The sequence below is a fragment of the Pleurodeles waltl genome, chromosome 8 (genome assembly GCF_031143425.1).
Source record: "Pleurodeles waltl isolate 20211129_DDA chromosome 8, aPleWal1.hap1.20221129, whole genome shotgun sequence".
Lineage (NCBI taxonomy): Eukaryota > Metazoa > Chordata > Amphibia > Caudata > Salamandridae > Pleurodeles > Pleurodeles waltl.
The window spans coordinates 1,405,368,525-1,405,383,780 of NC_090447.1; the positions used below are offsets into that span (position 1 = coordinate 1,405,368,525).

Consider the following 15,256-nt stretch of genomic DNA (forward strand, 5'->3'; position numbering starts at 1 on the left):
TGGATTTGCAGCTTTAGCCACATAATCCATCATCTGAAACATAATCTACAGAGTTTCAAAGATAAAGTTACTAAAACGCAGTAACATTTTGATACAGATTGAAAGGCCTTTTATAAGGGTTGATACTGGTCGTATTTCAGATGTTTATTAAAGTATTTGGGTGTTAAACTGGTGCTTGATAAGGTATACCCTTTGCACTCATGCATGAGTAAAAATGACAAAATAATACCACCACTAAACGTGCAGAATACGTAATAATTTACTTTTTTTTTTTTTTTAAACCACATAATATAGTTAACCCTGCCACATAATTTGTCCTCCACTGCCACATAAGTGTTGGTGTCCTGACTATTAAGGAACTGAAATGACTGCAGAAACTTAGCAGTCAAGAAGAGTTCACTGACTGCTTTCTTAAGGTCAGGTTGACTCACAGGGCCTTTTCAGTAATTGCGCTTGGACACAAATGCCGTCACTACCCTTTCAGAGTGAGAAAGGCTGTGTCTGGCTGTGAAAACCTCTAATGCAGTACAGTCTGGCTTCAGGTGTCAATCTTCACGACAGCGTACAAAAGTGTTCCAGTGCAGGAGACTGCCCTAAGAGGCACTAGGTTGCTTTGAAAGCCCCTGTGCCCTTTAGCGGCACTTCTTACACCATTTGGAGTAGTCCTAGGAGTACACAGCATAACATATTCCCATACAGCAAAATCTGAGGGCCACTGGCATACCCATTAGGTAATGGACATTCCTGGTGATCTTTAATACAATGTAGGGGAATAACATTTGTCCTCCATATTACAAGGACTACTAGACTTGAAGACTAGTATTTCCTATCTCTCCTAGTACCGAGTAAACAATGACCTTCAACCACAGTGCTCCTTCATTAGAGCCTAAGTGGCTTCAATACAACCCTGTTCAATGTGCATTAACTGGGTCACATTCTCCTAAAGCCAAGCACATACTCAAACTCGGATTTCCTGACAATACTCTATCATTAAGATGATGATAATAGATAGGATGGACAAAGAGTTAAAATACGCTGAAGCCAATCTGTACTATGGGATCATCTCATAAGGAAAGAGGAAGCATTGTGATAAAATGTTACACTTCTTCAAACTTTCCTCCAAGCCACCCTTCATGCTTTCTGCCTTTTGATAAACCATTTTATCGGCTTATTGGTTTGTCGAGTGGTATGAGGTTGAGAAATGATAGTTTAATCTACTTGTCCCACATGACCTTAAAAGGAAGTAAGTAGACAAGGTTATTCACACGGTCAGAGGTTGGGAACCTAAGACGAGAAAATATTCTCAGGGGAAGTACTGTTTCTCAATGGCCAGGCCTTACTGTCTTCTGGTGGCACAAGTATGTTAGTTGCCTGAATCTCCAGGAGTTTCTGGGTGATTAACAAAGTCGATATCTATCAGCCAGCCACTGGCAACGTACTGGAGGAGCACCTATTTGACATACATGTTATCTGGCAATACGTCTTGTACCTTCAGCCAAGCCAGCAGAATACAATCTATAACGCTGCTCTTGAAATATTTCAATGCTGAAGGAGACTTATAGGCCAGAAGCAAAAGGAAGCTCCTTTGGCATAGCAGGACAGCCAACCTCTAACTCCCATACTCCCAGTCTGTGGGCTTCATTTTCCATCCACCCTGTTCCCTCTGAAGTGGAACACACTGCCTGAGATTTGCAGAACTCATTCCACCAGGGATGAGTCAGTGGTTACCAACTCCAAGGCACTGTCATTTTCCCTGTCCATAGCACCCGGTCATCAAAAGGATACTCCGATTCCTTCCCTGAATTGGCAGGTATCTTTGAGGTGCACACTTGTGATTCAATAGTGTCCGATATGGTTTGAGCTTGTTTGTGTTTTGTTCTATGGGTCTCATTATCCTGAGAAAATGAACATACTGAACTCTAAGATGTCAGACCGTGAGCAGACAGCCCATGCTGAGGTTGTACCTCACACACTCCCTTAGTCACTTGGTTTCCAATCTGTTATTCCCACATCTGTAAGTGACTACTTAAAATGTTCTCCACTGCACCCTTTTCAGCAGCTGCCACCCCACCAAAGTATTTCCTGGGGTCTGCAAACAAGTGACTGACCATGATCCTCTGGTCATTGATATAGACATCGTAAGGTAGAGTAGGTACCTACAAGACAGACTCCGTGTCAACATTCTAGACCACAGGGGACACAATCTCTGCTTCCACAGGGGTACTGAGGCAACTCACTTCCATGTGGAGAAGTAGACTGAATAACCCTGGAGTGCAGATTCACTTAAAGTAGTCACTGCAGCACAGTTCCAGCTCAGCAAGCAGGGCTGCAGATCCTCGAGGGTTCCTACAGGCTCCCTTACTTAAATGACCATCCATTCAGGTCACAGTCAAGAGAACCTTGCGCTTGCCCTATAGGTCATCAAAGCTTTTCTCTTCTCTCAGTCATCCTGCAACTTGTCTTTTAGGCATGACACACACAGCAAAGGTTTCTACAATGTCTTGGGTTTAGTCCCAGCCTTGAGTGTAAGAGCAGCACAAAGTCCAGGTTAAATAGAGAATAAAAGCTGCACGAAGTCCTGGTCAGATTTGCCCAGATTGTGCTGTAAAGGATCTTCAGACATCCAGGTGCATTCAACTTACCAGGACCAGAAGTTGAGCATTTATCTTAAACTGGGGCAACTGGTAGAAGTCAGAACCAATGACAAGGTATGGATGCCATATTAAAAAAAACATAACTCCAGCTAGGGGCTGGACAGCAACATGTGATCAGGAGGTGGTGTACTGGAGACACAAAGCAGACGTTTAGCATGGCCTTTCTAAATGTCCATGCAGTTCTTTGCATAACACAAAGAGGGAGAGGGCCACACAGATGTGTACATGAGCATGCACTGGAACAGGCAATCTCTGGGTAGTTAGCCTAACCTGCTTTTGTCCACTAGTTCTGCTCAAGGCAGATACTCCGGCCCGGCAAGATTCTTCCAATTCTCCCTGGTGGACTACAACATTTTCACCCTGCCTGAAGGTAAAACTCCATCTAATGCTATAATTATGTTGACTCCATACACAACACATGGACACAAACACAAACTAAATCAATTTTCCTTATATAAAAAAAAAAAAAAGTGCCACCCTTGCACCAGTATTTATCATTCAGAGTCCGAATGATAAGGCAGATGTCATCCTATACTTTGGGTACAGCTCCTGCTCAGAGAATACTTATGCTCTGCAGAAGGAGCAAAACATGATTAACACTCTTGGTGGAATGAAAGACGCTGACTTAATTTGGGACGGGGTAAACTGTGGGTGCATCCCCTGGCCAGAGCAGACCATATGCTCTGCTGAAGGAGCAAAGCGAAGATGTAAAACACTTGGTGAAATCAAGGAAGCTGAGATCACTGGAGAAAAAGGAACAAGGCAGAAGAGAAGTCAAAATGGGATGGCGGTCACAACTTTTCAGCAGTACATAGCCTTGCATCCCACAGAGAGCTTGAAAGAAAAATGATATCACTTTAGTATGCAACTTCATTTTAGAACATCAATTTATAAATATTCAATAGACGTTTACTGCATATGTGGACATTCCTGTAGAAACATGGAAAAATATGAAATGATTCAGCAGCACACTTCAAAAACTATACTTACTGACAAAGTTCATAGTGAGGGGTGCAAGCTTCTCTTTTGCTAAAAGGTCATTTAGACTCTTCTGCTTCACTGCACGCTTCACATGGGGATTGGTAATGAGAGCAAACATTTTGGATTCCTTTACCAAAGCCTTAAAGAAGATGAGGAAAAAGGTTGTCAGTATATCCATATAACAAAATGGTAAATCTAAATGCCCATACTGTGCCGGAACGCTCACTAAAGTGACTCCTTTCCTTTTGCCTCCAATTAAGTTAGCACAGTGTTTTTAATGTGTTAAATTCGATTTTTTCTTTGTATTACATTCCAGGTTTTATCAGCCTGTAACAGTAGTAAACATTTGTCCAAAGTGGATACTCTATATGCAACCGAACATGTGATTGCGGATGTTTTAAACCACTGAGTATGGGAGATTAAAAGCGTGGGCTCAATCTTCATTTCATTACTAACACTGACTGGAAATCCCCAGGTGACTGCACACTATTTGTAGAGGAATCTTAACCAGCATGTCAAGAAATTTAAGAAAAGTAAGCAAACACTTTTCCTGCCAAGGAACTAGTAAGGTTTTGAGTAAACAGTTGTGGAGAAAAAGAAATACATGGAACAATTTACTATTTTGGATAGCTGGAAATCACAAGTTCGAGAAATCACACTGATGGGTTTAGAAAATAATAAGTGACTTGAAAAGAACACCCAGCTGGGATGTAAAGAGACACAGGTGAGGAAAACAAACATCCGAAAAGAAGATACATAGTTCCAGAAATGAGCGCAAATTATTTGCATTTCAGCCATCACACAATTTAAACTAAGGAGTACGCCTAGTGATTTAGCTACTCACTGATACTCTGGTGAGATCTTTCTCCACTTGGTCCAGTTTTTTTTCTTTTGAAGCAGCAGAATAAAGAGCAGTTGCATAGCGACCTTCCAGGCCAAACACTGTGATTGGAGGCTGTGTAGAAGGAACACAGTTGGGATATAACAAAGGCATGATATAAATACTAGTCCCAACAACCCTTCATCTCCGCTGATCTGGGCAACCTGAAATATATGGTTCTCCCTATAAACAAACGTTATTTGTATTCATCAAAGACTAAGGAGAACAACAACATTCAATGTATGTATGCCACTTTACCAGAACCATTGAATCCTTCAACAAGCATTTGCAAAGCCAATAGGTCTTGCCTACACGAGCTATTGACTTTGTCAGGGTTTAGCCACACTGCACAGCTAGGCTGCTGTGCAGCATGGTTGAAAGTTTTCAAATAAAAGAAGCATTGGCAAAGCCAATAGGTCGCGCCTATGCAACAGCAATTGGCTTTGATAATGTGTTCCAGCCATGTTGTTCACCAGCATGGCTGCTGTTCAACATGGCTAAAGGTTAGTGGCAAAGAGGACAGTGGTGTGGAGTGTCGAAGAGTACAATGGTGAAGAGTGGAGTAGTGCTGTAAAGCGTAGTGGTATAGTGTGGAGTCATGTAGAGTGTCATACACTGGAATAGCATACAGTAGAGTGGGCTGGCGTAGAGTGTTGCAGAGCATAGCGGCGTTGAGTGTAGTGGCATTGAGTGCAGTGGGACTGAATTCAGCGACGTACAATGCAGCGTCAGAATGCAGTAGATTAGAGTGAAGCAGAGGAGAGTGATGCATAGGGCAGTGGCATAGGGTACAGTGGCAGAGTGGTGCAGAACAATGTAGCAGAGTGATGCAGAGTACAGATTAGTGCCACAGATTACAGTTGCGTAAAGCGGAGTAGAATTCAGCAGCAAAGAGAGTGCAGTGTTGCAGAGTAGGGCTTCAGAGTGCAGTGCTGTAGAGCAGAGTAGGATACTATGATGCAGAGTGCAGTGACATAGAATGCAGTTGTTTAGAATGCATTGGCATAGAGAGCAGTCATTGAGAGTAGAGTGGCGTAGGGTGCAGTGGCATAAAGTAGAGTGGAGTAGAGTGAACTGCCTAGAGTGGAGCGTTGCAGTATAGAATGCAATTGTGTAGACTGACACAGAGTGCAGTGGTGCAGAGTAGATTAGAGTGGCAGAGGCATAGAGTGGAGTGAAATAGAGTGGTGTATTCATGGTGTGGTAGCACTCTGCCATTATAGACAACACATTTTCAATTGAAATGACCATTACATTTGCACAGACATATAGTTTTACTAATATAACTATACAGTGCACAGACGACAATATGTGCAAATTGCATCACCTAGTTTAATGATTCATATTACATTAAAATATTTGTTTCAAACACACTTCAGAAACAACAACAAATATGCTTTATTTGTGCGTTTATCATTCATATATATCCTGACTTACACAGTTCATTTAAACTTTGTTGTGTGCTAGAAAGAAACTCTTTCCTAATCCCAGTATCCAGCAGGATTGTCACATAAATCCTCTTATCTTGAAGTCAGAGAAAGAGAAGTAAACAAGCTCCCTTGGAAGACAGCGCCTGAAATGTAACCTCGGTATTTGAATACAAAGCAAACATGACAATATAAGAACAAGCTATAAAGGCCTGTTAAACTCACTTTTTGTTGTGGAAGGATAAGGAAAACCCATGTTAGGCAACGGGAGGGATGAACTGAACCCAGAGAGCCTAAAGCAAATAAAGCCAGTAAATGGAAAGCCAGAAAGCATGAGTTGTAAACAACAGAGCCAATCGTAACCAATGAGTGGAATGCATTCCTGGGTCAACTTTCTGAAAATTCTCAAGATGTCTTTAGCAAACTAGACAGCTGCGACCTAAAAATGCTCACAGCCTTTTTTCAAATTGCTGGCAGAAGGTGTCTTGGAGGGACGGAAGAAGTGAAACATGGAGGACGTAGATGCCTTCTGCCTCGTCCCCTGCCAGTAACAAAAAAACAAAAAAAGCGCTAGAAGTAGCCAGTGCTGGCTGTGTCATTGCACTTGGGGGTGGGAAACAAAAAAAAAAAAAAACACTGAGTCTTTCTGAAAAACGCTGACAAACCCAATAGGTCACAATGTCTAGTTCTCATGAAGAGTGCACCAATGCCCTCAGGCCGATTTCACACTACATTTAAAAAAAACTGCAAACATGGGGATTGGGAGGAGCGGTATGAAGGGGAGTGGGCGAGGAGATGGCTCGCAATCACATGCACTCTTATGGAATGTTTGTACAAGAAGAAAAAAAAAGTAGCTCCCCCATGAAGCTGCGAGCAGCAGAAGGATACTCATTTGGAAAGAAAGCAGTACTTCGGCCATGCTCCACGGAAGGAACAAACGCACAAAGAGAAAGTGAAGCCAGCACACGCTGGTCAAACAAAAACAAACAAAAAAAAAAAAAAAACATTTAGGTTGTTACATTTATTTAGTGGATTTTTTTTTTTTATTAATGCTTCAAATTCTTCCGAATCATACGAGGTTGAAACAACATTCGGGCGCCACAATTAGGCAATCAGAACTGGGTCATGCCATCAATTTATAGCTTGTGGCTGGACAGGAGGAAAAATGAAGCATTAAAATATTTAAATGCTTACCATCCTCTTCATTTTGTGAAATGTACTATCCTGCTGTGTACGATGATTATGCAACTTCAATCTTGACTACTGCCTTCACACTCAATATTCAAAGGTTTAGCATTTGAGTAACGGTTACCTTACAGTTGTGAGAGGGTTAATGAGGTGGAAAACTATAACAAACTCTGAAATAGTTGAACAATTTTTAAAGCATCTAAGCATGCCTCACAAGCCATTATGTTTATTAACAAAATTATTCGATGAAGTTCTTACGGTTGTAATACAGCAACACTCGACATTAAGTTGAGTCTATTTACCACCAAGCGCAGCACACACATTTAGTGGCCCTAGGATTTAGGACAAGAAAGAACTAGTTGAAAATAACGAGGACATTTATTCAAATCAGGAAGGATTTACACCTTAATGATACCAGGAATAAAAGTTAAATGAGCGGAGTCCTATCACTGCAACAAGCACATTGTAGGACAGATATATCTATCTAGAAAGGCTACACTGCTCAGTTACCCTGAAAACCTTCATCCGGGAATTATAATGAAGAATCAAGGCACAAGCAGAAGCTCTGGGTATGCCAATTCGGACTAGATAACAGGATTGGAAGCAAAAGCTCAGAATAATAGACAGTGGTTTTATTAAAAGATAGTGACCTTATGCCTAGCTACTGGAAATTTCAAAGGGACCTTGAACTGGCTTTGAAGGCTGACAAATTACACTAGGCCAATACTGAATACCAGAGCTGACCCGGTATAACAGATAAGGTAGCGTAGATACAATAGTAGTAATAGGGCCATTACAAATATGTCAAACACTTGCTTTTTTTTAAAGTTCCTATCAGGCCGAAATTGTGTTAATATATCATATCTGTTAAGACATCAGGACAGGTTAGAGAAATGCTGGAGTGAGTAGAGACTTCTACTTGATCAAAAACACATACAGTTTAAAATGCTTTTTTATCTGTCATAAAACGCTCCAAAGGCCTCTTTGAGCTACATGAACAAGGAAATCCTACACTGAATGAAAACAGATTGATAAAAGTGTTGATGCAGAGAGAAAATATTATAAACAGAAGGAAAAGGTCTTGAGCACTTTTCTAAAAGTGAGGCGAATGTGCTTTGACAGTGAAGAGCAAGTTCAGATCACTTTCTTCATATTGGGAGGTGTGCGGTTTCCCACAAATTGTAGGGCTTCGTGAAAAACAACAGCCTGCTGAATATACTTTGAAAAATTACCTGTAGCTGAGGTGCTGTAGAAAGGTGGACCTCCTGAGACATAATGCACCTTTTATATTTGCTGACAAGCAGTAGGGGGAAATGTGTATGAATGGGCAGGTATCTGAAACAGCCATGCTTGACAGGCAGCCAACTGGGCAAACACAATGATAGCCACGAGTGTTCTCTAATTAATGTTCAGCAAAAGAGAACGGTCACTTTCTAGACCCACTGCAAGCATCTTAGAAAGTAAGGTGCTAGCCCCAGATATAGTTAGTATATAATGGCATAAGCAATACATGGTGGTACTAGTGCTGCCAGCACAGTATGCAGAAACACTAAGGAGGTGAAGGCTCTTGTTGGGATCCTCAGACAGAAGAAATACGATTTCAGTGCTCCCTGTCATGTGTACTACACAAAGCTTTCATTCAAAGAAGGGATGCAAAAGGCCATCTGCATCTGTAGACCTTGGCAAATTACAGTCTAACAAATGCCATCGATGCAGGCCCCAGACCTTTAAGTAATTTGGGTTATGTTTTGAACTATTCTAATGCAAGCAAATACGTACATGCTGCAAATTTAGACGGCTTCCAAATTATGGTTTATATTAAGGTGGCACAAGATATTCTGGATTCCAGCTGTGTCATTTTTTGTGTGAAAACTCTGATACCCTACAGCCTTTCATTTCACACCTCGTACAGCAGGTCAGACAGTTCACCTTACAAAATCATAGACTCTGCAGTAAGAGAAGGAAAAGTAATTGTAAACTGACTTATGACCTCCGTCTAAGAACACAGAGCAAATGTGACAATATAAAAACAAGAACTGAAAGGCATCTTTATTACTCCTTCACTTTCTGACTGTACAGAACATCTGTTCTTTGTCAACTCGCCAGAACAGGCGATAAGGCATATAGCTCGACCTGATAAAATTTGACTTGCCATAGTGAGTGGGCGACTAGATGTCTCAAGGCCTGATTATATCATAGAAAAACAGAATCTGGATGTCAGCTCTGTTATTATATAATGCAAACCAAAAAGGAAAGATGACTGTAGTTGGAATGTTGCATGGCTCGCATTTAGTCCACATTTCACATTCAACTCTTTAGGTTGACTTCTCTTTCTCATGTTGGCTTTCTGCACATTTTACGGCTAGCACGTGAATGTGCTGTATGTGCATTTCTGACGCCCTGTAATTTGTAAAGTTAGTTCCAGGGTAGTACATTTCAGAACACAATGCCTTTGCTTTCCTTTCTTACTGTGCTCGTTAGGAGAAACTTCAATTTAGCGAGATATAATGAATGAGCTGTTCTGCACCTTTGTCACCGTGTGATAAGAATGCTATTTTAGTATATAAGCTGCTTCCATGCTAACGTTTGGTGAGAGGAGCAGTTCTATGCTGGAATTATCACAGAACCTCTGCGAACTGTGGTTGACATGCAGCCATGCTGACTCAGACCTCCATCCAGCCAAGGAGGATAGCCTGTACTGGCTTCCGGACATCTAACACCAAGGTGTACTAGCTAGACTATCCTAACTGATCTGGGAAAAGGGTACTCCCGCTATGCTCTCTTTTGTATAGTATTTGACACAAATAGGAGTACACAAACATTAGCAAAAATTACCATGGTTCAACTGTTCATATTAATTACCATTCTAATAAAGCGGATTACAGTAGTGTCTCATCTAACAATTGTGGCACATGCATTTTATGCAAGAATACAATAATTTCAATAAATGTTTTGAAAATGCTTTTTTGTTGTATCTTTCTTGTGTTTATCTTGGGTGCGCAGGAGTAACCAGATGAAAGGGTTAAATCTGTTCCAACTGATTCTTTTAGAATCAGACTGTCATATTTGAGGATGCCAACATCTTTACCTTGGTCAGTTTAGGGTTTGGGTGTGGTACTGTGAGCTGAGACTCACCAATGCTTACTGACGATATATGTGGACTGAGACTCTTTATTGTGTTGGTCGAATACACAGTCCTACTATATTTGTAGGAACCGTATAATAGGAGATCACAAACAAAGCTTAAGTAAAAGATAAAACGGTCTCAGTCTAGTATCACCCCTCACTACACAGACTGTCACGGAAGTGAGTGGGAGGAATAGCAACTGCCTACGATCAGGCTAAGTATAGCGACTCAAGGAGGCAACAACGTTCAGTTATGTTGAAGGTTGGTGTCAGATTTAACAAAATCAGTACCCAGCAGCATCCAGCTCCTTCTTTAGGCCAACAAGAACAGATGTGAGGACCTATTCAATTCCACCACTCGACTCAAACCTGCTTGCAGCAAGCAGGGGGAGGTGTGACATTCTACTAGCTTAAACCAACCATCACATCTGATTGCACACCATAATCTGATGGATAAGCAACATATGGAATTGGGGTGAAGGTTCTTTGATCCAAAAAAAAACACAAGTATTTTTTCAACAGTGCCGTAACCAACACAACTCTGAATTAATCTGGTGCTGTACAGGACAAGACCTGATCAATTGAAAAGTCTTACAAGCAGATGTGCAGAGGACCCAGATAGTGAAGGACAGTAGATAGGAATGCTCTTACAGTAAAGAATAGGCATACACTTTCTTCTACAAGTGAATTAAACTGATTAAAAGGTCTAGATGGTTATGGATTAGGGATTTTCTCCACAGTAAGGGAATTGTTACACTACCCAATGTAGTTAGATGCACAATACTACAACTATCCAACATCAAGGAGTTCTTCTGGGTCAGAGTGAGCTTCTTAAAGAAGTGAAAGAAGTTCAAATTACTGTTGGGGTATAGTAAATGTATTTAGAGGTTTTTTTCTTAAACTAAAAACACCACATGTCCAACATAAACTTATCCTGCTCAAACTGCATTGTGACAGACCTGAAGAAACGTGTGCAGTATAGTACTTTAATTTTCTTTGATGTACCACTAGTTCTTAATAATGTCTACCTGCTGTATTCTAATATTTTTTACTTTGATTGTACAAATCTCAGGCAAGAACAACCTAGACTGATTTTTTTTTATGAGATGGTGGATTCCGTAATTGCACTAGGTTAAGGGCAGTAAGTTACTAAAGGTAAGACAACCTCAATTCAGTGGTGTCAGCTGCATCAAAGAAAGACCTATTTTGTGTCAGGAAAACATAAGTTAATGAGCCAGAAATATTTCTTACAGCCTTGCGATGATCTCACCTCTCAGATGCACTGAAAACAAGATGCAATGATCAGACTACGCAACTAGGGGGCTAGTGGATCACTCCGGATGCTTCAACCATGGCAGAAACACCACAACATACTGTAGCTCTCGATTCGCTGTCAGAATGTAAGTGGCAGTCAATTAGCTTGATAGCCAGGGTTCCAAGATTTTTGCAACCATTTAATCATTTATGAAATCATGATTATTTCAGGGAAAATAATCAGAGGATCTTAAACAATTATAAGTCAGAAGTTTTGATCTAGTTAGTAACTGATGCTATGAACTAGTACTAGGATACGATGCTCTGCATTTCCCTCTGATGGCAATAGGCTAAAGAAGAGTCAAAGCTCGAAGATGATAGTAACTTCACTCTTGAAAAATTCTTAGGTGTGTCTACACAATCAGGAATTCTGTTTTACAAAACACAGTTCGACAGCTTATTCAGGTATTTAAAAAGTGAGCAGGAATAGTCACCTTTGCAGTTCTTTATAGCACACTGTTGTTCCTAGGCAACCGATCTCATGAAAAATGAGTGCGGACTAAATTAATGATTGTGTATCTTACAACCCCAGCATCTTAAATTCCCCACTGCATTTGTAATACTGACATCACAATTAAATTAGCTGTAGGTTCCGAAAGCCCCAAACTGTGTTTTGCTGCTCATTAACAATGCAATTATGGGAAGTGTTGACATCTCCGTAACATACTGGCAGCGAAGTTCTCTTCTGCCTTGTTGGTTTACCCAGTTATGCCGTTAAGCATTTTAGAAATTTCCTATCAATGATGATATACAAAGCATGTCTGTTCTGTGCAGTGCAAACATGTGTATCTTAATTAAGAGTAACATAATGATTGATACATAAAGAAGTGAGCATGTACAGTAATAGTAAAACAGACATTTTAAATAAGGGTAAGCTGTAATTTTGAAAGAAAAGGGAATTAAACCAATGAAAATGATTTTAATACATACCCGGACCAATTTTGTAGCATTCTTGGCCATGCTAGTGCTGAAAGCGCGCACCTGAAAATAAAACACATCTTTTAGTAAAAATTTAAATAAGGTCTTCTTTCATGCAGGCCTCGTATGAAGTTAGACACAGTGGTCGCTGCCCTCAATTACTAATCAACTCCCCATCTCCCTGAAATCCTTACGGAGATACTTTTTTTTAGTCATGTGAAGAATGAATTGCTTAGATACTCAGAACACATTTGCGCAATATTGTGCTTATTGGCTCTCAACAGCTTATAAAATATAGCATACTTCCACGCAAAATGACTTGAAACAAACACATATGTCCCGGAGACACCCTTTATTTAAAAGCAGAGCGAGGAGGTTTAACTCGGCTTCAGAAACTGATGGCTGTGTCACAATGGCCCCAACGCAGCAGAATACAACGATTCCTTTCCTATGATTTCCTTTTGCTAATTACTGTGTTTCGGTATGGTAGGTTATTTGTTTTAATTCAATTGAACCACGATTTAGCTACAAACAGTGCACTACTTGATTACATCTTGAGGAAAAAAATGATAACCAACATTAATCAATTTTTTTTTTTTGATCAATTTTAAAATCGATAAAAATTGGGGGGGAAAAAATAATAAATCACAGCGGTTAACTTCTTAGGGTTTCTCATTGCTCAAGTGGATGTCATTTCTGATATTCATATAGTTCCCTGGTCTTCAATGCTTGATTTTGTTTGCAAGAAAGTATTACTTATAGTCGTTAAAATGTCACTCATAATTACACTGAAATTATGAAAATGTCACACATGGCAATCTGGAAATTTGGCAGCTATGGGCAACACGCTTTAGGGCTCTTACAGTGGTGGGGCAGTAAAGATTTTCCAAACTCCAACCTTTTAGAGGAGAGTGCCAACTGACACTGGAATCCTAACATCTGCAGCTGATGCTCAGACTCTGCCACTTGACCACTGAATTGAATACCCTTTGATAGCATTCAAGAACAAAGGCTGAAAATCAAACTGAAACATAGCTGCTGAGTAGCCAATTGTCCTGTGTCACAAATTTTGCCAATTCTTGATTTTCAGTTGATACAAAGCTGCTGGAGAGCTCCCGGGGAGGGTCAGGATTCCCTGGCACAGCTTGAAAGTATTGGAATATTTAATAATGGCCATTTCGGATTTTTTCTATGTAAAACCTTTCTTTAAAATACACTATACCACCCAATTGTTATAATTTTCTCAGGGGAAGAATCAAAAAAAAAAAAAAAAAGGACTCTTAGAAGTTGACTACCTCGCTCAAATTACTGGAATTCGAGACATATTGCATGCATGCCAACATTTCCAGAAAGGAAAGAGGGAGACTGAAAAAAAATGGGTGAATGTATTTTCCCTACTAACACTTAAGCAGAGACAATTTTAGGCACGAGACCATTAAAATAAAACAATCTTTCTCTTTAAAATGGGTATGTTGGCAGGTATTAAATATTACATCTCTTCACAAATCACTATCCGCCACCAATAGTGTGCAGAAATGGCAGGGAGCGGAAATGGCAGTGCACAAGAGCAGTCCTAATGTGCAAATGGTGCAAGCGCAGAGCTTGGGAAATCGAATTAAAAGATCTGTCCACTCTTACGATTGACAACATTGCTTACATTTCCTAAGTGGATAAGACCACCATATTGCTCGGCTGCAATTATTTCCAGTGTAAACTAAAAACTGGGTCTGGTGACTCGGGGGCAACCAATAGTTTTATGGACCTGGCTCCATAAAGGCCTCTGGCTTCTTGGGGGTAGCTCCCTAGCCATCAGAGCGCCAGGGAAGTAGTTTCACGAAACAAAGTCTCCCGCAAACACGCCACTAACAAACGCCGGTTCACACACGACAGACTCATTCTAGCAGGTCACCTTTGCCTGTACTTGATGGCCTGCATTTTTTACTTTACCAGTTCCCGTGCATAGGGCGCCCGCCCTCCTCCAAGAAATGCTTAGTTCAAACTACCTTCAGCTTGAAAAATAAACTGACAGTCTCTACGTGGACGTAACCTACCTGCTGCTGGATCCCTGCTGCTGCTGCTGCCATCTTCTCACTCCGGCCCACCACGGCTGATAGGAAGGTCAAACCGGCCCTCGCCTGCACATACGAGGCACGAGAAAGAGACAACGGACTATACGTGCTATGTCTTCCAAGACACACACAAACGTGCCGGCCATATTAAAGCGGTGTTATTCGTTGGAGTTTTCATGCAGGCCGTGTAGTAAACTATAATATCTTCATAAATATGGATCAAAACATATTTAATAATGTAAAGCTACTATTAGGCCGATTTGCAAAGTATGGCAAAATATCATTAAATTATAGCAGCACAATTTAAAAGACTTTAAGTGAAAAGATACAAGAGCATGTACGAAGGGTCTGCGCATGCTCGGTGAACCATTGACTGACGTCGGCTCGAGTTTGTCAGACAGCGCAGGCTGCCACATCGAAAATACTTGTAGTTGTCTAATTTAACCTTATTGTCACACTTATTTACTTGCTTCTTATTTTGCTTGCTGTCTTCGTCCCAGTTTGTCCACTTGTGTTTTCCACCCCTGTAGCATATTCTGAACCATTCCTGTGTTTTAGCTGGCTTCTATACTGCCACACGCTCACTTATTGGGAATTACTTTGTTCCCTTTGTCATGTACTCCATGAAACGGAATGTGTTTTTGGCATTCCTAGGTGTTTTGGCCCGAGCTGCGCAATCAGGGCATCACTTCCTACCAT

The 15,256-nt window shown here is 40.8% G+C and overlaps 1 protein-coding gene across 1 annotated transcript in view; it reads right to left on the bottom strand.

Annotated features, from left to right (window-relative positions):
* The window catches only part of ATP5PO (ATP synthase peripheral stalk subunit OSCP), a 41,354-nt gene extending 26,691 nt beyond the window's left edge, over positions 1-14,663 (bottom strand). The window contains exons 1-4 of the mRNA XM_069202492.1: positions 14,540-14,663; positions 12,501-12,551; positions 4,480-4,590; positions 3,645-3,774 (exon numbers count right to left, since the gene is read on the bottom strand). Of these exons, the coding sequence (XP_069058593.1) occupies positions 3,645-3,774; positions 4,480-4,590; positions 12,501-12,551; positions 14,540-14,572 (325 nt within the window). The 5' untranslated portion in view covers positions 14,573-14,663. The remainder of the gene's footprint in view (positions 1-3,644; positions 3,775-4,479; positions 4,591-12,500; positions 12,552-14,539) is intronic.
* Between the last annotated feature and the right edge of the window lie 593 nt (positions 14,664-15,256).